This window comes from Buteo buteo, chromosome Z (assembly GCF_964188355.1).
Source record: "Buteo buteo chromosome Z, bButBut1.hap1.1, whole genome shotgun sequence".
Classification (NCBI taxonomy): domain Eukaryota; kingdom Metazoa; phylum Chordata; class Aves; order Accipitriformes; family Accipitridae; genus Buteo; species Buteo buteo.
In genome coordinates, this window is record NC_134204.1 from 64,233,754 (window position 1) to 64,259,672 (window position 25,919).

General features: G+C 37.3%; 1 protein-coding gene across 4 annotated transcripts in view; it reads left to right on the plus strand.

The window, feature by feature from the left end:
* Positions 1–25,919, plus strand: part of APC (APC regulator of Wnt signaling pathway) — a 113,337-nt gene that overhangs the window by 74,361 nt on the left and 13,057 nt on the right. For 3 of the 4 annotated variants that reach the window (XM_075020999.1, XM_075020998.1, XM_075021000.1), the window contains 9 exons: positions 3,012–3,095; positions 11,612–11,716; positions 15,450–15,572; positions 18,184–18,562; positions 19,646–19,741; positions 20,609–20,748; positions 22,207–22,284; positions 24,889–25,005; positions 25,689–25,903. In XM_075020999.1, coding sequence (XP_074877100.1) covers positions 3,012–3,095; positions 11,612–11,716; positions 15,450–15,572; positions 18,184–18,562; positions 19,646–19,741; positions 20,609–20,748; positions 22,207–22,284; positions 24,889–25,005; positions 25,689–25,903 — 1,337 coding nt within the window. The remainder of the gene's footprint in view (positions 1–3,011; positions 3,096–11,611; positions 11,717–15,449; positions 15,573–18,183; positions 18,563–19,645; positions 19,742–20,608; positions 20,749–22,206; positions 22,285–24,888; positions 25,006–25,688; positions 25,904–25,919) is intronic. The other variant, XM_075021001.1, reaches the window with a different exon arrangement.

The window sequence follows — 25,919 nt, forward strand, 5'->3', positions numbered from 1 at the left end:
TAATTAGAAAAGCTGCTTTAAATTTTAAAGTAAGTAATTCAGTAGGACTTTTCAGAAAATTCTTATGGTTACAAGTATTTAGCAAAACAGATATCCTGCGATTGTCAGGTGTGTACATAAAGGCTGTGTAGGGATTTGTCTATATAGATGTACTCAGACAGAGCCAAGTTTAATCTGCCTGGATAATAACTGGCTCTGATGTGGAAGCTGTATGGCTGTGTTATCAAGGTTTATCAGCACTGGTGATGCCCTGCATGAATTCAGCTGTGCAACTTGTGTCAGCCAGTCCTGAGTGAAGGCAGAACAGACTCAGGTTTGTCTGCAGATAACTGGTTACCCCTATTACAGAAGAAAGTGTTACAGCATTGACACTAGAACTTCTGGGAAGGTTTTTTTGCTGCTAACAAGCTTAAGCTAGAGTAAGGTGAATTAAGCTAAATAGGTGTGGTAGGCTGCTAGCAAAATTCTGAATGCCCTCGGGGAGAGAATAAATGCTACCCAGAGATGTTGAAACATTTTACGGTTTTCTGAATTAATGTTTGTCCATGGCCTTATCATAACTGTTTATGTGTAACATTTACATATTTACAGAAATTGCAGTGTCTATTGTGATTATATAAAGATTATAAAGTAGGAAGTAACTACTTCTGCATGTACTTCTTGTGAATTTGACTGGTAATTCCCCTTGGTTTCATTTCATCAAGGACAGGTGCCAGAACTGTGTAGAAGTTCATTGGTGTACAAATACATAAAAGCAAATTCTGGATTATTTCACTGTGATGTTTAAATATGCAAACTGAAATAGTCATATTTGGCAAGTATAGTGAACTTGCTACTTTTTCAGCTTGCTTTCTGCTCTGTATTTTCTTTCCACCCTAACTGATTGTGACACACAATACAATGCAAAACGTAGATTTAAGGGAGAGAATGGTTCAGCTGTATAAAGGCTGACATGGCAGACATCTCTGTATTAAGAGTCCCAAAGATTATTCTGTGAGAGAGCTGATAACCTGCTGTTGCCCAAGTGATTGATGCACTAGCCACCCTTTCTTGTGGACCTTAAGATAACAGCCATCTTCTTTCATCTGTCATGATTGGGCTTTGCTTCCTTTAACCTCTTCTTTCTGAAGCAAGTTAGCTCACAGCAACTCACTGTTGATGTTATCTTTTATGAAGATTATATACAAGCACACGCCTCAACAACAGTTACTCAGAAAGATGCACTAGAAGACTGTTAGCAATTTATTTTAGTGTTTAATTATTTACACTAACTTGTACTATTCCTTGAGGCTTATAATTTCACGTGGTAGTTCTTAATGTGGAAAAAAAGCATATTTAACATGTTTTATTTTGACTATTCAAATGTTGTAGCCTATATACCTAGTAATAAGTAGAAGCAAACTTAATTTCTGTAAAACATAAAAAATAAAAATTCCAATTCCAAGACTTAAATCATGTTCACATAGAATTTTATTTTTCCTTCATGTCAGAACAAGAAGGATCTCATTTTTTTTAGGCTTAGAGTTCCTTAAAAGCTCACAAGAAGTGTTTATTGTCATAAGAATTTATGCCAAAATCCTTAAAAGTTTGCTAAAACAGCAGACCACTAAAGATGTAAGAAAATTTGGATCCTGGGGTCTCACACATTCTTTTTTCTGTTTGTACAGTGTTTGGTACAAAGTTATGCTCCTGGTTAATGGAACTCCTTGATTTCCCTCTAATACAAATAATGAATTAGTAGAAAGAAGAATGGTCTGGTGTTTAAATCTCTGCACTAAAATTGGGAAGGGTGGATTGAATTCCTGTCCCTCTTGAGGACTCCATCAGTGATACTGGGCAAATCATGCAATTTTTTAAATATTTTTTTTTCCACCTGCAGAAAAATACTTCCCCATGTTTAGGTGTGTATATATGGATATTCAGATTCTCTTGATGGATTTATGGAATAAATTGCTGGTTACACAGAAAAAAACTCAAGGGGAAATTTAAGTTGCTCTTAAAGACAATGAGAGACATATTCTGCATGCATCACGTCGCCAATGCACAGTTATTTCCAGGAGTGTATTCTTTCTAATACTTAAGAATTTCTTGATCCAGGAGCAAAGGCGGGATGAATTATCTGTTTACCTCATGTTGTGCTGAAGCTTCTGTGTATGCAGCTTTCAAATTTTTATTGGCATTTTTTCTGATACTTTGCTTTACAAATTCCAATTAAATTTATAGTTTAATGTTCATAGCTTTGCATCTCTACTAAATGTTGAAGTTTATGCTGCTTTAGTTAATGCATCTTTTGCTTCACAATACAACTTGTATAGAGTTTATGTATCCTGTAACATTTGGGTTTTTTAACATTCCCTTCACTAACCACAGAATGGTTGCAGTGGGAAATGAGTAGCAATACGGCTGTAAAAGACTGATTCAGAGATGTCTATAAAATCCCAGACAAACCAAAGAAGCAGTATGTAGTTTTCTTCGTACTTAGCCTGTTAAATTCTTTGAGATTTGTAGGAGCAGAAAATATTCAGAGGCTGTGCATAACCAAAACTCCCAAATAATTATAGTAACTGAATATGATAGAAGTCATTCAGGATTTCATACCTTCAAGACACTCTGCAAATATAAATATCTCTCAAATCTCTGTAAGGCAAGTGGAATTCTAACATTTGAGACGAAAGTCAAATAATTTGCTAAAGATCTGCACAAAGTATCAGTTTCAGAAACAGGAAAATTGTGTAAGTTACTAGAGCATTTTTTTTATACCTGAATGTGTACCGTATGATGACCTATTACATCCAAATAAGTATCAGTTTTGTTAAAAACCCAACTACCCACTAAGTTTTAAATGTTTGCAATCATGCCTGTGTCTTATTACAAAGAACACTTGAATTACCACATGAATGAAGTAGTTTTGTAGTCAGCTGTATTGGAACAGAACTCTTCATATTGCCATTCTATACAGTAAGTAAAAGAAGTTTTGTGAACAAAATCAAACAAAAATGCATTCATTTCAGGTGAGGGTGGCGAGAATTCAACAAATAGAGAAGGACATTCTTCGTATACGGCAGCTTCTGCAATCACAAGCAGTTGAAGCAGAGGTTAGTGAGCAATTATTTGCCTACTTTTTATTATGGTATGTATCTTTTTCTAAAAAAAACCCTGAATTATGTGAATAAAGTGATAGGCAAGATTATTTCCATCAGCTAGTGATGTCACAGTTAATCAGTAGTTTATATGTAGGCTGTTACTTGCTCTCTTAACAGTGAACTGAGGATGGAATACTTGGATTAGTCTTCATGCTACTATTGAACTTTAATCACTAATGATATATCAGAAGTTTAATTTGAAATTTCAGTAAGAATGGCAAAGTGCAATGTATTATAAAGGCTGAGTCTTGGTTTTAGCAAATAGTTATAACAAACAGTTGTACATGCCTTTCTAAATATGAATCTCTGATAAGCACCTTTGTGGTTTGCTTGTCTTTTGAGAGAGATAAGATTTAAAAAAGGGTGAGTACAGCTTCTGTCAGACTTCATTGTAGAAGCCTGGCATATTTTTAGTATTTAAGTGTTGGGTTCTGTATTAAGAAATACAAGATAATGTTTTCTGTAAATTACAAAGTCTGTAGTAGTAATTGCCATTAGCAAAAACTGCTGTCACCGTGGAAGTTCACTTACAAGGTCAACTCCATTTCTCATACTGGTAAATTAAATATAAATTTTATGTTGGACCTGAATATTTTATGGTTTATCTTCACCCAGAGTAACTACTGTGAAAGCTCAGAGTAGCATTTTGGTTACTAAGGAATGTATATTTTTCCATTTTGAAAAATAATGATTTCATAATTCCAGGATTTGGGGGGAAATCTGGTTTTGTAAGTGAAGCAGACAATAGTGTGTATAATCAAAGTTGCCTGGTCTTTTGACATATTAGCCAATCCAGGTGTTTATACACATTGATGAGATGCCCCCTGAGCCTTCTCTTCTCCAGGCTGAATAGTCCCAGCTGTGCTTGCTCCAGTAAGTCCATATCTTTATTGTACTGGGGAGGCTGGAACAGGACACAGTACTCCAGATGCAGCTTCACCAGCTGAGTAGAGGAAGGATCATCTCCCTCAGCCTGCTGGCAACACACTTCTTCATGCAGCCCAGGATACTGTTAGACTTTTTGCCACAAGGGTCCATTGCTAGCCTATTCAACTTGCCCACCAGGACCCCAGGTCCTGTTCTGCCAAGCTGCTTTCCAGCCGGGCAGCCCCCAGCATGTACTGGTGCCTGGGGTTGTTCCTCCCCAGGTGCAGGACTTTGCACTTCCCCTTGCTGAACTGCGTGAGGTTCCTGTTGGCCCATTTCTCCACCCTGTCCAGGTCCCTCTGGACAGCAGCGGGACCCTCTGGTGTATCGGCCCCTCCTCCCAGTTTGGTGTCACCTGCAGACTGGCTGAGGGTGCACTCTGCCCCATCATCCAGCTCACTAATGAAGCTGTTAAACAGGACTGGACCCAGTATTGACCCCTGGGATACACTGCTAGTTACCAGCCTCCCACTAGACTTTGTGCTACTGATCACAATTCTCTGGTGCTCGGCTGTTCTGCCAGTTTTCAATCCACTGTCCACTGATCTAACCCATACTGTCACCTTGTCTATGGTGATGTTATGGGAGACAGTGTCTGAAGGCTTACTAAAGCTGATGTAAATAATATCAGCTGCTCTTCCTTCACCCACCAAGCTAGTCACCTCATTGCAGAAGGGTCAAGCCTGTGACCTTTGTAAAACCCTGCAGACTGCTCCCAGTCACCTTCTTGTCTTTCATGTGTTTGGGAATGCTTTCTAGGAGGATTTCCTCCATCACCTTCAATTGCCAGGGACTGAAGTGAGGCTGACGAGCCTGTAGTTTCCTTGATTTTCCTTCTTGTTATTCTTGAAGATAGTGACATTTGCTTTACTCCAGTCTTAAGGAACCTCTCCCTGCTGCCATGACCATTCAAGAGTGGCCTCGCAATGACATCATCCCTCTCCCTTAGCACCCATGGGTGCAACCCATGAGGCCATTAGGACTTGCATATGTCCAGTTTGTTTAAGCTCTCGCTATCCTGGTCCTCCCCACCAAAGGTAAGTCTTCGTTGCTCCAGACTTTCCTTCTGGTCTCAGGGACCTGGATTCCTGAAGGGTGGTTTTACTGATAAAGACTGAGGCAAAGAAGGCATTGAGTACTTTGGCCTTTTCTGTGTCCTATGTCACCAGGTCCCCTTCCCCATTCAGCGGAAGGCCCACATTTTCCCTAGTCTTCCTTTTGCTGTCTACATACCTGTAGAATCCTTTCTTCTTGTCCTTCGCTTCCATGCATGACTGGACAGCAACTCTTTACTCCTGGATTACGTGACCCCACTTCTGCCTCTTGTATTCTTCCTTTTAATGCCCAGGTTCAGTTACGAGCCTCTTGCTCATCCATACAAGCCTCCTGCTGCCCTTACTTTGTTTCCTACTTGTTGGGATGGACCTTTCTTGAGCTTGGAGGAGGTGATCCTTGAATATCAGCCAGCAGTCCTGGACCAGTCTTCTCTGCAGGGCTGTATCTCATGGGATTCTTCCAAGCAGAGACCTGAAGAGCCTGCAATCTGCTCTCCTGCAGTGCAGGTCTGTGGTCCTGGTTTTTGCCCTTCTCCCTCCTCTTAGGATCCTGAACCCTACCATCTCATGGTCACTGCAGCCAAGGCTGCTTCTAACTTTCACATCCTTGACCAGTTCTTCCTTTTTTGTAAGTATCAGATCCAGCACAGTACCTCTCCTTGTTGACTCTTCAATCACCTGTGTCAGGAAGTTGTCATCAGAGCAGTCAAGAAATTAGAATGTTTCGTCCTGCTGTTGCCCCTCCAGCAGATACCAGTGTGGGTGAAGTTCACCATGAGGCCCAGGGCCTGTATGTGTGGGGCTTCCTCCAGTTTTTTGGAAAAGGTCTCATCTGTTTCTTTTTCCTAATCAGGAGGTCTTTAGCAGATAGCCACTACAACAGCACCCGTTTTGGTCTGCCTGCTAATCTTCATTCCTAAGCTCTTGACTGACTCCTGACCCATCCCTAGGCAGAGCTCTATGCACTCTAGCTGCTTTCTCGCATAAAGGACAACTCCTCCTTGTAATCTTAGAATCATGGAATCATTTAGGTTGGAAAAGATCTTTAAGATCGAGTCCGACTTAAATCTTGACACTGCCAAGTCCCACTAAGCTGTGTCCCTAAAGTGCCACATCTATGCGTCTTTTAAATACTGCCAGGGATGATAACTCAACCACTTTCCCTGGGCAGCCTGTTCCAGTGCTTGATAACCCTTTAGGTGAAGAGATTTTTCCTAATATCCAATCTAAATCTCCCCTGGTGCAAGTTGAGGCCGTTTCCTCTTGTCCTATCACTTGTTACTTGGGAAGAGAGACTGACACCCACATTGCTACAACCTCCTTTCAGGTAGTTGTAGAGAGCAGTAAGATCTCCCGTGAGCCTTCCCAGCCTGTCCTTCCTAAAATGTCTGTATTCCTCAATTGCAGCCTTCCAGTCATAGGAGCTGTCCCACCATGTCTCCATGTTCCCAGTGAGGTTGTAGCCCCATGACTGTACACACTTCAACTCCTCCTGTTTGTTCCCCATGCAGTGCACATTAGTGTAGAGGCATACCAGAGAGGCACCCAGCTGTGCCAATTACCCAGCTTTCCCCACAAGGCGGTACTGCTGCACCTTCTTCCTTACATGCCTATGCTCAAGGGGATTCCACTTCATCTCAGTTGTATGGATTGCCCTTAGGTTCCCATCAGCCAGGGCCCTTGCCGTGCCTGCCCTACCCCCAACTTCCTTACTCGTTTGTTGAGGAATTGCTCTGTCCCCTGTTGTTTCTAGCTTAAAGGTCTCCCTACCTGGCTGGCCAGCCTCTCAGCAGATACTTTTGTCCCATTTAGTCAGATCCTGTCCCCAGAGTGTTTCTCTCTGGTAAAAAAAAAAAAAGCACTGTATTTTGGACTTCCTTAAGCTGAAGGACTCAAATGGCATTGAGATGCAACTACAGAATTAAGGAAGATTTTCTCTTAATTCTTCACTCCTTTCACTACATAATTTGGGTGCTGAATACATGGAAATTCTAATTTATTGAAATTTTGTTCTGGTGTGTCTTATCCTTAAAGTGTCTGGATGACTAGTTGTATAGTAACAAGTTTTAGGACAGAGTTACCAGGGTGTTTGTGACAAAGGTGGCAGTCACTACACACTGAGTAGCACTTTATAGTGTATTTTAATCATTTCCAAAGGATGGCCATCTTTTATGGAAAGCAACTGGATCTAATTCTTAAATTGCCTGGTGGTAAAGAGGAACGTAGTAGCAGTCAAACTGCAGAGTCCATATAGCTGAAAAATTAAAACGTGAGGCATTTTATACTGTGCCGGATATAGTGATACCCACATTGAACGTGTTCCTTATGTTTATAAAGGTTTAGTAACAACAATAGTAAATACCATAGCTTGTCTACTTACACAGTGGGCCCCTGTGGTGATGCCAATCACTGTGGAGCTCAAGTGCAATATATCTTGTAGACCAAGACCAAATATAATACTGCACCATAAAAACAGCTTTTGGAAATCAATGAGCAAAGAAAATTCTGACTCACATTTTTACAGTTTGGCAGATTACTAAGTCTTGTAAATGCTACTAGAAAAAGTTGAAGTCATTTACCTGCAAGTGATGATACCTTCAAATTTTGTGAGACTTCGTTAGATATTTTGCAAGATTTTCAGAACAAGGTTTGAAATCCACTGTAGAGTTAGACCACTCCAAAGAGAATTTTTGGCTGTCAGGTACAAATCTGAAATTATTTAAAAGAAAAAAGCGAATTCTTGGCAAGTGTTTAATACGGAGTATTCAATTTGTTATAGTGGTACAGGCCTTTCTTTCATAATATCTGTCATTTGAAACATATGAAATATTTCCATTGGGCAATGTTGCTGTAGATAAAATGTAAAGGATTTATTCCATACAGGACTCAGCAAACTTTAAACTGTTTGGACTGTGATGGACAGGGGTTCTCTCAAGTATTTGACTCAGTAGACTTTCTTTTTTCTTTGGCTCAACTGTAGCAAAATTGTTTCAATCTTACGGTTTCTTATTTTTGTTTGTTGCATTGTTCTTTGTCATACCATTTTACTTACAGCTGTATGTGTATTGTGTTTAATATGAAGTAATGGCAAAATAAACATTTTCTGGTATCTAGACAACAATAGTATATCTGTAGTTTTTCAATACACAGAAAATAATAGGGTGGTTGAGTATTGGGGAAAAAACCAGTGGTTTAGGCATGGCAATATCTTCTGTACTAATAAATACACAAGGGGCTGCTTTGGCAGCTCATGTTGACAAAGTATTAGGTAAAATTATTTGTAATTGTTTGACTTAGCAAAAATTATCAAGGCCTGCTATGCTTGCGAATGTCATAAAATAACTAGAGATTTATCTTTTTTCTACTAGTAAATACAGGGAAATTAATAATTGATAAGTGATAGCTATTGTTGACTTCAGAAGCACTTAGAAAATAGTGGCAAACAAGATGGAGGGAGCAACTCTATCTTCCTGTAATAGGCATCTGTGGTCTTCCACCATTTTGCTGCAAGAGCAAACAAGCATACTGTGTTAAAGTGACTTTTGTAGTGTGATGCCAGAATTCAGAAATTGCAAAGGGCTATAAACCCAGTTTATTCCTCTTCAAAAATTATGGTTCAAAATAGGTGGTGCTGTTTAACCCAGGGGACCTGCGTGCCATTCTCTAGCTGCTGTACCTCATGTACAGGTTACAGTGTCTGTGGCTGTTTACATGCTCTGGTTCTTTGCTGATGTGGTTTGTAGTTTATATATTTTCATCCACAGGTCCTATGTTCTGTGTTAAAAGGTAGTGCAAAGAGGGGACATACTTGCAGTGGTTATACTGTCTTTATAACCACTAATTCACAGTCTGGCAGATGAATATTGATTTATTTACAGTAATACTATATCCATAAAAATATATTTTAATCATCCTTTTGTGTGGATATGTATTGTTTTTATATAATATCAATATATAATAAATATATGTTGGTACTTAAATATATATTAACACATCTATAATACATGTCTATTTATGTTTATGTAAAGAATCAGTTTTCAATAAATACCTGCTATCTGCTGCCTTTGTTACTGTTAACTCCTTTGGGCCAGTCTGCATGAACGGAACAGCTTCATACTACAGATTATTTCTGTAGCTGAACTGGTAAAAACTCTTTGCTGTGAACTTGCAGATTTGACATTCAAGCCCAGCCAATGACTCATCTGACAATAATGTGTGTGCATGTTGTGAGTGCATACTGCATTTAAAGTTATATAAGCCCCGCTAGTAACTGTTAAAAATTGCCTTATAATTATAAATTAATTTGGGTGTTACGTTGACTACTCTTTGTAGCGGCATATATTTGAGAGTGCTTGAGTGGGAGTGGGAAGCCACCTCATTCGTAAGTAGCATGTAGCAAACAAAATGTGTGTGAATGGGAGAAGGACAGAGTGCTGAGGAGAGTGGAAACTCTTCTTGTCAGGGAATGAAATATCTCTGTGCTTGTGCTCTGGATGCATCAAAACTATTTAACAGATATGCTGTCATTACCACCGCAAAAAAAATCGCCCCAAACCCCGGAGTGTTCTTGGAAGAGTAGTAGTATTCCCCCTCAGGTGACCCAGTGGGTCAGAGCCTGGCTGATGAACAGTTCAGCTTTTTGCCTCTAGGCACATTGAATACTATTTCCATCATGGGATTGAAAACTACTGTCACCTAATGACTGGAAAGTTCTGTCCTGAGTTATACCGGACACTTAGATCTAGATTTTGTGAAACTCATCATTTATCCTTTATTCAAGACTGAAAGTACTGTGAGACAGGGATTCAGCATATAATACATTATACTGTATTCAGCACATAGTACGGCAAGGCCTGATCTTCACTGGGTCCTCACTCTTACATAGGGAACCAAATTTCTTTAGTTGTTGTATGAGCATGGACAACACTATTATTTCATACACAACAATAGAGATGGTGAATTTTAAAATTAGAGATAAGATTTAAAAGAATAGTAACATTGTGTCTCATTTTGTGAGTTTGGCTTTGTGGGTTACTCATTTTCCATAACTGAACATACAATGTTAAGAAAAATGTTACCTATCATTGTTTTCAATTTTCTTATGTTATTACTTTGTCTAATACTGCTGTGTTCTTTGACATACCTTATTCCTTTAGTTAAACTGTATAGATTTAATTTTTTATGTTTATCCCTGAATTATCACTTCACACATATTTAGTTAGTTACTGGTTTCTGAAATTCTGTTCAACGTTAAATTCTTTCCATGTTTGAGAATCTAACGTCTTTATGTGAACAAAACAGTTAGTATGCTAGTGATACTGTATGATTTTGATCACCAGGTAACTAAAGAAGTTTCAATTAATGTACATTGAAGAGAAGTATATTTCTGCTAAAAGTTAAAGAGAAATTTACATAAAGCAAGATGAGGCAGACTGCTATCATGGGCTGTACTGCTCAAGAACATTGCAGAGCCGCATAGAAACTGAATTTAATATACCAAGTGTAGTTAAATTAACTGAGAGGGATAGAAGAGTGTTGTCTGTTAAGGTAGTAGCCTCTGAGTCTGAAAAATGAGGTTTGGCATCAAAACTAATACTTTGAGAATAATCGTGCTTCAGAGGTAAGGGTATACATTTTCAACTCCAGATTTCAAGCCAGTTCCATGGACAGGATTATTTATGTCTTTCTGAAAACCTGAAACATTTTAAATGTTGGATAGATAATGTAGTGTGACAACAATAGATAATGTTGGATACTTCACAACTGCTCAGTTATTTTATTTATCAAGAAACTGTATTCAAAGGCCTGATTTTCGTGTTGATCTCATGATCCCTGTCAGTGGCAGGGACACCAGTTCAATTTTCATGTAGATGTATAGAAAATTGGGTCTCTTGAAGGAACTGAAATGTGTCTGTACCAGCTTGCCAGATCAGTTGGAATTATTTTGATAAAATATTAAATGGATCAGCATCAGGTTATATAAATTTTATTTGCATCAAAGTGGTTATTCCTGCACTGTTTGTCCTTAAAATTTTGAAGGATTCTTACAGTACAGGTATCCTTCTGTTGACGCAGAAATTACTCATCTTTGAATGCGAAGCTTAATTGAACTATGCTAGCCGTAGTCTCCAGTAAATGTACAGATCACGTGACAGTGCAGGGAAGACAGTTGTTTGCTCCAATTCTGTTACATTTCTGATAGTGATGTGAGCACAGCTGGTGGAAAATGGTGTTCCTGTGTGTCACAGCAAATCCTTTGTCTTGCAGGGCTATAATCCTCAGAGGACATGCTTCACTTTCATCTTGCAGTTTTTCGAAGACACTCGGTCTCAGCTGTTAATTTTTGAGGCTAAGGTTATGAAATACAAAGTACTGTTCACTGGCTTTGTGAGGATGCAGCATTGATGCATTCACAGTCTAGAAAGCTTTGAATGGTAAAGTGTACTTCATTTCTGTATGTAATTTCATAAACTCTTATATTAACAGAGAGCACCTCAAAGCAAGCATGATGCAGGTTCCCATGATACAGAGAGGCAGAATGAAGGTCAAGGAGCAGCAGAAATCAGCGTGGCAACTAGCAGTACCGGGCAGGTAAATTGATTATTTTGTTTGTTGGTAGTATAAATAAATACTCAAAATGTACAATGCTTATATATTGGTATATACCTTACGATGTTTGTATGCCTGCTCATTTTAAAAAGATACATGTTTTTCTTCTTTACATGTATACATGCATGAGAAATTTCTTGTATTTATTGGAAAGAAATGTTCTAATAAGATGAAGTATAAATATTCAATAATGCAGGGAGCATTTTTCTTTCGTTTAAATGATTTATGAGCCTAATGCTATGAAGGAGATAACAAGAACGACTACAGAAAATGTATTTTATTGTGGGTGAACTGTAATATTAGAAGTATGATTTAATTATGGAAAATTTTTCAAATTTTCACTTTAGTGATTTTTAAAAAAGAGGAGAACCAAATGGTTTGTCATTAATGTTTCTTTAATACTGTTTTAGACAAAGCTTTGAAACAGTAGTCTCAATGAGTTAATCTCCTGGAGGTGGACTGAAGGGTTATTTAAATTCTTCTAAATAATCTTTCATTGCTGTTCCTTTTATTAGTGAAATACATTAGTGGAATATTTTGAGGGGTACATTAAATTCTTTATTTGTCTTTCAAAACAAATATTTATCAAAATTTATGACTTCCTTCTTTGGCTAAAAATGCTTTGATTTATTTACCATGTGCTAATGATCATTCCCTTCATGATTTCCAACCGTAGCTGAGACATACCCACTAGTGATTTGAGTTCTTAAACCTTCACACTACAAATTTAATAGTTGAATTCATACGCAAAATATTTTTGCTACTCCAGGGAAGTAGAGTTATTTAAATACTTCTGAAAGTGTCTTGTACAAGAAGATTTATCAGAAAGAATTGTTGTTTGGCTAGAATATTTCACTTGATTTAATATTAAGCACAGACCATAGTTTTGCTTTCAGAGTATGTTTGATTACCATTTGGAATTAAGTTCCGTCAGCCATACCCAAGCAATTGCTTGAGGCTCTGACTCTAATTCTTAGACAGCTTTATCGTCTGGGAAGAAAATAGTTCAGTGCTGCTTTGGGGCTGAAAGCGAAATGTACTTAAATAATTGATGTATTGTGGCTGTATCTCCATCTTCAGTGTGTGAATCAGGAGATTTTCTGGACAAAATTTTACAGGGAAGGAAGGAAGAACTGTCATGTCTTGGCAGACCTATGCAAGTGGGAGATTCACTCAATAGTTCATTTGACGTCTTATGTTGAGGATTTGTGCAGTTTTGAACTTTGCCTCATAAAAATGTATAAAACATGCATATTCCTTCCTCCTGGAGGTGGATAGAGCTGGGGCACTGAATCTGTGTTAAAACAGACATCTGGAGATTATTTACTTTCAGTGCAAGTCCAGACAGAGGAGGTTTAATGGATTGGGTATAACATTTATTTCTGATAAACCAGCTCAATATACTTGGAGCAATCACTATTCAGTGGAGTGCAAAAACATTTTAACCAAATAATTTAGTTCTAATTGGTTTTGTTGTCTCATAATCAATGTTAATTGAAATACTGCCAATTGAATCTAGGATTTTTCAGGAATTCAGTTATGTCCGTTTCTGCAGCATCTTTCAGCTATCTTCTCTTTTCCATTACACTCACTATCCTGCTGCTGAAGTAAAATTTTTTTCATGCCTTTGTTTTGCAAGTTTTATAAAGGAATTCAATGAGATTGTCTATTTTGTTAAGAAAATGTGCCACAAAATAGGGAAAATTACCTAATCGACAGAGTAAATAGCAAGCATAGTAAAACAATGAGTGAAGGATGGTAAAATATGGAAGGAGAAAACAAGATGAAGTAGACAGACGGGAGAAGATTTTGAAAGACAAGGTTCTACACAAGAAGGGTCCACTTAACATATCCTTGCCATTTCTCATTTTCTCAGATGAATGGCTACACTACACTAGTTTTTTCACATCAGCCTTTAGGAGCCAGTAAGAAATGTAGTTACATTTCATTTGGGCATCCTGGCATCCTCAAAATAGCAAGGCCACGTGATGTCTCTGAACGGAACAGTTAGCTGAGTCAAAGTTGATACAGTTTGGGGGAAATGATAGGAAGATTACACTATTTCTGTCTACACCATGGTGAATTTTAATAGGTAGTGCTCCAAACTTAAGTACTTTTTACCTTCTTGGATTAAATGATCATACTGAACTTAATGATGGAGAATTCCGGCAAGTACCTCATGTTGAACCTGTAGTCCTCTGAATGTAGTTTGAGGTCAAGATGGTATGAAGGCATTGCTCGGTGTAAAAATCTGCGAATTCATTCCTATATTCCTAGCACTGCAGATTATTTAAGTGAATAATTGAGAAAATCCAATAGAATTTTCATTTTAAGCTTTAAGATTTTGAATTTTTCCTATAGTCAACAGAGAAAATAAGGGCTTGTTTACATAGGAAATATATATTCGAATAAATTGTGTGATTTTAAATAATCATAGTTATACTCTTTCAGCATATTACTTATTCTGGAACATGCATGAAATGTTCTGGATTCAAATGGGAGAGTGAAATGAGTATAATATTGTGTGTTTAAATATTCCAGTATAGCTAGGATTTTTTCTGTCTAGTCTAACACTACATAAAGTTATTCCTACCTTTTACTTATAGTCACTTTCAACTTCAAATTTAAGATGTTGAACTGTATGAACAGCAAATACTTGGAGAGGAATATTCTTATTCTTTCTTTATGATGCACCTAGGAAAAACATAGAAATTATTTCAAAGTGTCTTTCATACAGTTTTCTTCAGTGTGTTACATATTTTTATTGAAAAAAATTCATTCTTATTGATCCAGATAATTTGCAAAACAACATTTTCAAGCTAAGCTAATGAATTCATGAACAGATTTTAGCTTTTGTAGTGGATCAACAAAAGCCTGGTGATTACCTCAGTAAAACAGTGTTCTGATACTGAAAGTGTTCACTAGTCAAATGTATTTTTAAGTTCCCCAAAGTGAACGGGAAGGGAGGGACATAGTAAGGGGAACTTCCTAGATAGGAAGCAGAGAAAAAGAAAACAACAACAAAGAAAAAAAAAGGCAAATAGTGTGAGTGGATAAAAGGTGATAAAAAAAGGAAAAACATAGATACACAAAATGGATTAAAAGAGGACAAAGATGCTAATAACTGAGTCTTGCTACTACAGGTAGCTATTTACAATAATTTCTAGGAAAATTACAGCAAATAGTGTCAGCATTATTTTATACCTTTTCATTAAAAAATGAAATGGATACATCCACTCATAATTTGCGTTTGATATGGACAAATTCAAGTAGGGTTACTCCTTGTCCAGATGAATTTCTTATAACTTGTCAGTTCTTGCATACCTGCTTGTGTTCTGAAGAAGTACAGACTTACTCCTCTGCACTATAAACTGACATAAAAGTTGAGGTTGTTTTTTTCTCTCCCTGTAAAAACTGTAATTTGGTTTGTTGCAAAGTCCACTTCTCCTTCTTGGTGAAAATAGTAATTATAAAAGAATTCCATTGAAAATACAACTCTATTGAGACTTAATTTCAGGAAAAGTGGTTAATAAAACCCAGTTGAACTGTGACCTCTAAGTTGTGTCAGGGCAGAGAGGACCTAACTTAACAAAAGTAAGTTGACAGTTCATTACCATCAATATGATTTCATGATCCAGTGCTGAAACTGAATTGGGCAATAGTTATTTTTTCACTCAGACTTTTTTTTATACTGAATTGTTGTTTAAATTTGTAGGGTTCTGCTGCTCGAGTGGACCATGAGACAGCCAGTGTTATGAGCTCTAGTAATAACTATTCTGTTCCTCGCAGACTGACAAGTCATCTGGGTACCAAGGTAACCGAAGATTACAAACCACAGGTCGCTAATGCTACATTTTTACTAATACAATAACCTCATTGTTTCTGCCAATAGTACTAATATTAGCTGAAAGATCTATCCACACAGTGATTTTATTGAGTTAAAATTTTACAATATTTTTTCAACTTTTAAACTATATGCACAGAAATCCTTTTTTTTTACTTGCTGATGATCAGTTAAGAGTTGCTACTGCAAGGAAAAAATGAAATTACTAGAATGTCTAAAAAGCTTGTGATGTTGATTTATAATCCATGATGAAAACTAATCCTTTTAAGAGCAGTTCTTCAAATACTTTTCCAGAGTCCAAATCCATAAAGCAGATGCAGCTGCTAAGAAATCGAATGAACAAAAAAAAAAAAAAAAAGAGAAAAGAAAAAGTTATGTAAGCTCTTCACAGTGATACATGTCTGTTCACAAAAGACTGTGCTCAAACTATATGTGCAGTATGAAAAGAGATGGGGGAAAAAGGGGCAAATCTGTAACACAAAACTGAGTTCATGAACCACTGGAGTTTATACTGCCTCTGGAATCAGCAGCAGTATAGATATTATTGGTGGTGTGCTGGCTGAGCGCAGTCTTCTGGGAATTAGAGCTTATTAGCTTGACATAGTATTAATTACTTTGGGCCTTAAAACAGTGTTATAATGTTGTCATTTTGGTCCTGCACGGTATGCATATACCAAATGGAGGTGACATCAGCTAGTCTATCTGTGAGTTTTCCTTGCAAATTGTAGAATTCTCAAAAGCTGCAAACAGTGGGAGAGGCCTGAAGGCAGGGAAAGGGACTGAGTGTGGAAGGATACAGGCAAAGAAATAGTTTGAACTGAGTGTGCTGTGGGGTAGGAAAAGCTTAACATTAATGCCTGAGAAGAAGGGAAAGTGGTAGAGGGTCTAAATAGAGGAATGCATTTACAGATGCAGAAAGAGATGTGTCAGTGGGCAGTGAGTACATACAGAGGGAGAGACAGACAAATATTTTTTTAGTTTTTTCCTGTACTATTATTTGCCACAAGCTAGAGGCCGGATTGTGGTGGCTTCTTCAGCTTTATTCTCTGACAAAAACTTTACCTTCCAAATCCAAATAACACTGGATTAAAGCTGCCACTTGAAATATCTGTCAAGAGGCATGCATAAAGCAGATTAAATTCACTCTCCCTTAGGAATCCAAGTGGTTTGTTTTAATACTACATTTGATTTTTCCCAGACCAAGAAAACAGCATCTCCAAACTGGGATGCTAGGCTGTCATAAAATTGGCTCCAAGATTATTTCAGTGGATTTTGCATGTGATCATACGGTTTCACAGATTCTGTTTTCTACTGCTTCAGCAATCCTATAGTATTTAGAGAAGTACATGTTAACAGACTTGCTGCTTGATCTACTCCCTGCTATTCAATTTTTTTATAACTTGGTATTTGTACTCATCTTCAGGCACATTTGAATTCACTGAAGAAACCAATTAAATAATTCATTGGTCTGGTAACCAGTGCAAGTATCTAGTTATTTGTAGAAAACTTTGTCTAACAGTCCAAAGTCTCATTTCTTTCTTAATTGGTATATTCTAAAGAAACACACAGTCTGCTACTTCACAATTCCCCTTGATAGTTTCTTTATGTTGTGCTTTGATTTTGAATGTTCCTGTTTATCTTGGCTTTAGGAGTTTGGAGTTTCTAGGTAGTATCTAACACCATCCTCTACATCCTGTTACTCTACTAAAAGTTCATTAGAAGAACCAAATGCATTTCTTGATCTAAAGCTATTGAAGAAAACAGAATGGGAAAGACAAACCAAATAGTGTGTTGACCACTGTATTACATGACAGCCAAGGGAATCCCTCAAAAATTGCTATTTTTTAATAAGAAATTTGGTTACTCCAAGGTAAATGTGTAATGCTGGGTTTTCATGGCTTGATTTGATTTGACAAATACTCAGGATTTTATGTATATTAAGTGAGCATTTGTTTGCTTTACTGGTTTTATCCCTGTAAACTTGAAAAGGTGTTAATTTAACTCTTCCATTTAGCATTTGCTGTAAATAATCTGCTCCATATGCAAGTCAGTCATCATAACAAAAAATGGTTAGTTAATTTGAAGTAGTTTTAAAGGAAAACTTTAAAATACATGGATATCAGATTTTTTTAGCATCATGTAAGCTAAAAACGCATGTAATCATTCTTATCCTTTGTCTAAAATAATGGCATTTAGTACCACATAACATAGTTTTTCACTGAAGAGCATCTTTACATGTAAGTGTGATTCATACAGAACATATTTTTTTGAGACAGAATTAATTTTAAATATATTTTAGATTTCTCAAACTGAAACACTTTCTTTAGTACGTTTATTTAATCTTTTTGTACAATGGAAGTTTAGAAGTCTTTGTCATCAGTCTTGTAAATTAATACAGTTACATCCAGCTGCCACCCACTTCTTCTAGCCACTTAACTACTAAGTGAAATTTATTAAGATTATGAATTCTGAATTCTAAATAGCACAGATTTTTGCACCATTAAATAAGGTTTTCTTGTTGGTGTACCATTCAAATTTAATTTTAGTTTAATTTAATGTGTATCTTTTAAATGTAACTGTATTTTTAAAATCATTTGACCTGCAGGTGGAAATGGTGTATTCGTTGTTATCAATGCTCGGTACTCATGATAAAGATGACATGTCAAGAACATTGCTAGCAATGTCTAGCTCCCAAGACAGCTGCATAGCCATGCGTCAGTCTGGATGTCTTCCTCTCCTCATCCAGCTTTTACATGGCAACGATAAAGACTCTGTCTTGTTAGGAAACTCTCGTGGTAGTAAAGAGGCCCGTGCCAGAGCCAGTGCAGCACTGCATAACATCATTCACTCCCAGCCTGATGATAAGCGAGGCAGACGGGAAATCCGCGTGCTCCATCTTTTGGAGCAGATCCGTGCTTACTGTGAAACATGTTGGGAATGGCAGGAAGCACATGAACAAGGCATGGACCAAGACAAAAACCCAAGTAGGTTCTGCAAGCTGTATAAAAATGTTGCAAGGATATATTGAAAACAGTGAATTTACAGAAAGTACAATGTTAATCTGACTTCTTGTTGAATGTATGTGAGTGTGTGTGTGTGTTGTTTTGTTAAGCTGAGGTAGTGTTAGGAAATAGTATCTATTACAAATATGATACCCTATTTATAAACTTGTTGTTTAAATCATAAACCTTGCTGTGCTTTCCAGATAATAGTTCTAGTGTTCTGTATTAATATTCTGTAAATTAATATTGAATATGTACTCATTCTGTTTTACATTTTAGTGGATAGTGAAACATACCTACATAAATAATCCCAAATTGCTTTTCATGGAGATGTATTCAGGAGATAGTACATTTCATTTAGGAGAGGAGCAGAGAGCACAGATTTCTCAGGGGACAGTTAGAAGAAAGATTTAACCTTCTGGATTGCTTAGCTGCTTTCCTGAATTGAGGGCATTTTGTAAATATGGGCTGCAGGTGTCTGTGACAGACGTATTACTGAAATCAGTGGGCTGCATCATGGGTGTTGGAGTTTAACACATGAACCATTTAGCAGGAGTGGGGGTCTGAACAAGATGTACCACTACCATTTGTGCATTAGCCAGAATCTAGCTCACAAAAATATGAGCTTAAAAACGTCTCAGTTATGTAACAAAGGGTTTAATTAGCCATTTGTAAGGTCTTAACACCCAAAGAAGCAGCTTCACGTTAGGTGGCATATTATATTATTTAATGCCACCAGAATATTTAACCTTATTGATTTGTTTCACTAAGATTATTAATTTTTAAAAGTAATAAGATAATTCTTTTGTACTGGGAGTCATATTTCTTACTTAATATGTACATTTAGGACTCTGCCTAATTTCTTTTTCAGCATCAAGTGTATTTATAGTACACACATTTGTAAGTAACATTCTTAACTAATTGTCTGTTCGTGGATTACTGGGAAGATACAAACCCTGAACAAAACTGCAACTGATTTATTTTAAGATTAGATTCACTTTGGAAAACTTAGGATCTAGACAAAATCATCTAGGAAATACTAATTGTTACCTATTTCTGGATCAGTGCCTGCTCCAGTGGACCATCAAATCTGTCCTGCAGTATGTGTTTTGATGAAACTTTCGTTTGATGAAGAACACAGGCATGCAATGAATGAGCTTGGTAAGACCAAATGTATTTCCCTGACTTCCTTTGAGAAGCTTGCTGGGAACGCTGACACTTGTGTACCTCACTGAATATATGGCTTTTTTTTTACTACTAGTTTAAGCAGATCATCAGTTCATTTGTGTCAGTTGCCCTCTAAAGTGATGAATGCAGTTTAAATTAACCAGACCATTTCCGAGTAGATAAATTACTATGTCAGTTACTCTTTTTTCTGGCATGAATTGTGAATTTTGGAAGAGTATTATTATTATGCAAATATTTGCAATTTTAGAAGTGTTGGACTTACAATGGAGACTACTTTCCAGGGTGGGAGGTTTTTTATTGGTGTTTTGTTGGGTTTTTTGTCCTGAGTTGGTTCCTGTCTTGACAGCCTGAACTTTTTTAGTCCGTGTTCAGTTAATTCTGTGCATGCAATTTTCCTTAATTTGCTACATTTCATTATCAATTAACATATTCTATGTATTTTTCTCTGAAACTAACATTCAGTGATAATAATTAAATCAGTAATTTTTCAGATTTACTAAATAGACTTTTATGTAACTGGTGTGAGTTCATTGGTCAGACATAATTTTGGCTGGGTGGAATTAAAAGATGAGTGTGCTTCTTACTTCCTCATAATTCTTCCTGTTCCCATTTTCCCCTGAAATCTTGATGTCGTGCTATCATACCTTGTAGCTGCTACTAAGCACAGGATTCAAGATCCAGAGTCAGTATTTAACAATTTATTTACTTTTCTGAGCCTTTGGGTTTTAAGATGTGAAATTTGTTCTCTACATATAAATCCAATTTGCTCCTTGGTATATGTGTATTGTACTCATGATATTAGAGTACAGATACTACTTATTGCCTTGTTTGTTTTTAAAGGAGGTTTGCAGGCCATTGCTGAACTGTTGCAAGTGGATTGTGAAATGTATGGACTTACAAATGATCACTATAGCGTTACCTTAAGGAGGTATGCTGGAATGGCTCTGACAAACTTGACTTTTGGAGATGTGGCAAACAAGGTAAGAGTAAAATTTTAAACATACAGTAATTTCAGTTCATAGCTATGTTTGAATTGTAGTTCTCAAGACAGGTGACAAAAATCTCCAGGATAGGATATTGAGTTTGAGCTCAAGACAGAGGTTCAACATACTTGTCTTTCCCATCCTTTTCCTGATAGACAGCACCACAAACTGGATGTTTTATCATGCAAGTATAGTATCAACTCTCAAATTAAATCACTTTTAATTTGTCACTGAAAGTAAGGTTTTTATCTATTGGCTTGATTTTTTAATGAGCATTAAATTAGCACATAATGATTTCGAACCAATGATTACGGATAGTGACTGATTTTTCTGAGGATGTTGAACTAGAACGGTTAATTGAGTCAAATTTTGTAAAGTTGCCGGTTATTTAACGATACTATTACTGTCTGATGAAATTTTGTAAACCTCTTCAGGCTGGAGCTTGCTTTTAAATATCTGGAGCATATCTGGCTCATAATGGGCACTACTTCAAATTAGTATAAGAGAAAATAGGTTCCTTAATTTCCCACAAGGACTTTGCTTTCAAGAGATAGAAAGTTTCAATGATTTCTTGCCCCAGAGTTTGCCAAGCCATGGATCTTAAAATAATTTTGTTCTGAGAAGACTTTTATCTTCTGCTCTAAAGGAAGATGTTTCAGGAGTGAATGGAAATAACAGGCTTCATATAACTTGGGGTTTGTTCCAAGTTTTGTTCCAAGAGTAAAGCATAAATCCTTGCTGCAAATGAATAGCTTCACAAAATATTGTCTCTTTACATCATCCAATGAGTAATCACAACAGGGCTGCAGTTACTGGGTTTATAGCATAAACTAAAACACTCAGATATAAATGTATATGCTCCCCAGCAGATGAGTAGTACAGTTCTAACACATACTTTGTTTTTGAATAATTTTTAGTTGTGCTTTGTCACAATTTCCAACTTAAGCCTTACACTTTTTCAATTGCTATTGTATTCTTAGAAAGTTATTCTTCAAATGTCAGAAGTGTTATATTTGTGCCAGTCTTAAATATTCATATTATTTTGCATACTGTGTTTATTTGAAAGAAAAAAATATGATTGTGAGACTCAGTAGATAGTAGGTAACAACACATTGCCAGCTCACAGGTGATTTTTGTCTGGCACATAGTAAAGAAGGCTTCTAAGGTAGTAAAGTTCGAGATCAAGTCCTAGACCTGTTATAAAAAGTAAGAAAATTAGCACAATTTTACCACTTATCTATTGTCCAGAATAGAAATTTAGTTATGCTTAACTTTTTAGTAGCTGTAGACCAAATATTTATTGTTGGCAAGATATTTTATTAAGCTTTTCTTGACTAAGCTTTTATTGAACTTCAGATACGATTAGCTTAAAATAGCAAAACATTGTGCAGAAGCAAGCCACCTAACCTGTTATTTAGTACTATCCACTTTATTTTTTCTTCTGATTCCTTACAGGCTACATTATGTTCTATGAAGGGCTGCATGAGAGCTCTTGTAGCCCAATTGAAATCTGAAAGTGAAGACTTACAGCAGGTAATGTCCTTTCGAGATGAAGTATTTCTTTAGTTTGGACATTTCCATCACTTTGCATCCCCTGAATTACATTGCATTGTAATAAAATACTGTATTTCTGCTTTCTTTTCCTAATACTTACCTTCATTCTACTCATTTGGCCTCGCCACCAGTTATGTTTATGCTTGGATTCTATCATCTTCATGAAGTTTCTGGTGTGCTGTCCACAGCCAGCCTTCTCTTTTTTTAATTAGGCTTTCTCTTTGAAATACGCTTCATTCATCCCAGGCTGGGTTTTTTTGTTGTTGTTTTTATTGTTGTTGTCATGTTGTATTGTCTCCCTTTGATGCAAAGTTTGTATCTGTACTCATTTCACAAATTATGAAGTAGAACTTTCTTCTTGTAAAAATGCTTATCTGTGGGTCATATTCTGTTTTTTTTACCAAAGCACATATAACACATGGGCTATAAAACTCACTTTTATGACACTGATCTGTTAGTGGAAGTCCAGTTTTAAAGATGAGTTTGAGTGATCTTAGATTCTCTAATTTAGTCTGCTAGTGATGGTGTTAATGGACTGGTATTACCTGGAGAATTAATACAGTGTTGTGGCTTCTCCTACAATTGCAGCAAGTAAATAAGAGGGGAATAATAGAGAAACCTGTATTTCAAAAGAGAATCTGCATGTGATTTGACAAGTCATACATAACTACTCTTGACACCAGCACCACCCGAAGAAGCTTTCTAAGTACGAGCAAATGGTGTGACACCTGAATGTCTCCTCCGATGGCTCCTGCTGTGTAAAGAAAACAGCCTGAAAATAAAGTCTGTAGGAAGTGCATAGGGTGATCCTGAGAGTTGAGAGTGCAGAACTGTTCTTCATTGGTGTGGAACTTGTTTAAAATTATTAAATATTAACTTATAATCCATTCTAATTAATATATACTGTAAACAAGCTGGAACAGCTTTTGGAAGGGAAAACCCTGTTTTCCTTGCAGTTTGAGTCGGCAATTTTAAGTAAAATTGACTTTATCCCTTAAAACACTGTTCGCAGAAAATTTTCTCCACTAGAGGAGGAGCTAACTAGTTACAACTGAGAAAATAATTAGAATTACAACACAAGTTACTGGGTAAACTCTGATTTGGTATTAGGGCAGATATTAAGTACATTTAATATTCTTGGAAGGGAAGTCAGAGACACATGGGTCCTCTGACCCATGGTATGTCTTCAGCCACTAGCATGTAGACCCCCATACACGTGCGCACACACAGAGCAGGAAGTCCCTCACTCAGGAAAAGTTAGAAATGGGGTTTAATAAGAATATGGGACAGACTGTGCTCATCAGGCAAAGGGCACGGCGATACAAGCATATCAACCAGCTGACTGTTGAGATGCAACTGTGCCTTTCTGTCCCCTTATCCCTGTGTTTTCCCATGCTTGTGCCTCCCCAAATCATGTAGATCCATTCTCTTTCCTGCCTTTGGAACCTCTGGGTTCCCATCCCATAATAAGTCTTCTACAGTCCCAGAATGCTCTTCTCCTGGATCCCAGGAAGTGTCCCACATCCCTAGGCCAGGATTTCTAGACTGACCTGCCTCAGTCCAAAAGGGGTGGAGAGCTGTTCCCATCGACTTTTCGTGATGGGCGTCACGCCTGGGCCGTGAGGCTGGGGGTCTCCTGGGAGAGCCCTGGAAAGAGCCTGGACAGGGTGCCCCCTCCCCTGAGCCCTTAGTTTGGGTTCCCACCCGCCTTTGGGCCCCTGTGCTCCTCTCTGCGCGCTGAGATGGGCCCCTGATGGGCCGATGGCTCCTGTGGTGGGACTGGGAGCAGCCAGGGCAGGGGATTGATTACTGGGCTCTTCCATCTGCCACTGCCTCCCTCTGCTCCCTTGCGGGTGTGAGCAGGGGAGCATTCATCACATAATCTAACAAGCTTATGCACTTCTGTGACAACGAGAACATCGATGGGTAAAAGTTTTCTGTCAGATTTCATGAGGGATATACATGCTTACTGCAGCCCATAAATGGATGGAGTTTAATACTGTCCACTGTAGTGACAGCCTGTCTCAGTCTGGCTACTAGCAAGGACAAGGACATAGGCTGAATGGCTACTCATCTTCTATAGAAAACTATTCTGATTGTAAAAGACACAATGTATTTTTAAAAGATTTTGAAGAGCTTTATAAACATTAATCAAAGTAATCATACCATCTGAGAGACAGGCAAGTCTTACTGTTCTATTTTACAAGCAGAAAGGCTGAGAAAAAGATGATACAAATCTCTCCTGAGATTACATAAGTAGTGCGGACATCGGAGTAAAGCACAAATCTGGATTTTTTGGACTGATTTTTCAACACGTGTGGAAAGCAGGGAACTTGATTTCAAATCTTTGTTTTAGGTACCCACACAGAAAAAACAGTACTTTTGATCAAACTTCATACTGAAATGTTAGAACAGTCTAGCAGGCAACACAACGAAAAGCACATTTCAGCAAATTTTAGTTAAGTAGCTGAACATGACCACTGTTAATGAATCCACAGCATTCCAGAAATCCAGGAGGAAATCTGATAACCTGCTCTAGAAGTAGCTATGTTGAGATACATTATTTTTCTTTCACATTTGTAGGTCATTGCGAGTGTGTTGAGAAACTTGTCCTGGCGAGCAGATGTAAACAGTAAAAAGACTCTAAGAGAAGTTGGAAGTGTGAAAGCACTGATGGAATGTGCTTTAGAAGTTAAGAAGGTATTCTGTATAAATGATTGAGATAAATTTTGGAGAGATTGCATTTATTTTACACAAAACACAAATATTGTTGTCCTTTTTGATAAAAGCAGTTGGTCAAATATTTGGGGTGGTTTAGGTAACTTGCTTTGAAGAGAGTTGCTTTGAGTTAACATAGCAGCAGCCCACAATGTAGCAATGACATCTCAAAACTATTAGTATTTCTGTACTTTTATTTATGAGGGTTGACAGCTTTTGCTCTTCAGTTTCATGAACTGTGCTGTTGAAATAGCCTTTTTTATAATTTTGCAATTTAATAAAACCTCTTTTGAGTTAGTGAATAGATAACTACCACTTCTGTAATTTTCTACATATATTTTTGGTATACAGACAGAGTCTGGATTCCATCACAGAGTCTCCTGACAGCTAGTATTCAAGCCATTTTTACCATTATGGCAGCTAACGAATATTGTAGCACATATTTCTGAAAACTTAGGGGCAAGTAATACCAAATCCATAGCTGAAGGAAGGAGAGAAGCGAACAAAAGTATTAACGTGTGCACTGCTGCCTGCATCTAACTTATCAGCCCAGAAAGCAGAAATTGGAACATACGTAACTCCTTGAAGCTAACTTAGGTATTTCTGAGAGCTTGTGATCAATAGTTGAAAACTTCTCTAATTCTGTCATTTTGTTATTTACTTAGGAATCCACCCTAAAAAGTGTTCTGAGTGCCTTATGGAATTTGTCAGCACACTGTACTGAGAACAAAGCTGATATATGTGCTGTTGATGGTGCTCTTGCATTTCTAGTCGGCACACTGACATACCGGAGCCAAACAAACACTTTAGCCATCATAGAAAGTGGAGGAGGAATATTAAGAAATGTTTCTAGCTTAATTGCTACTAATGAGGACCATAGGTGGGTGTACTTTTTA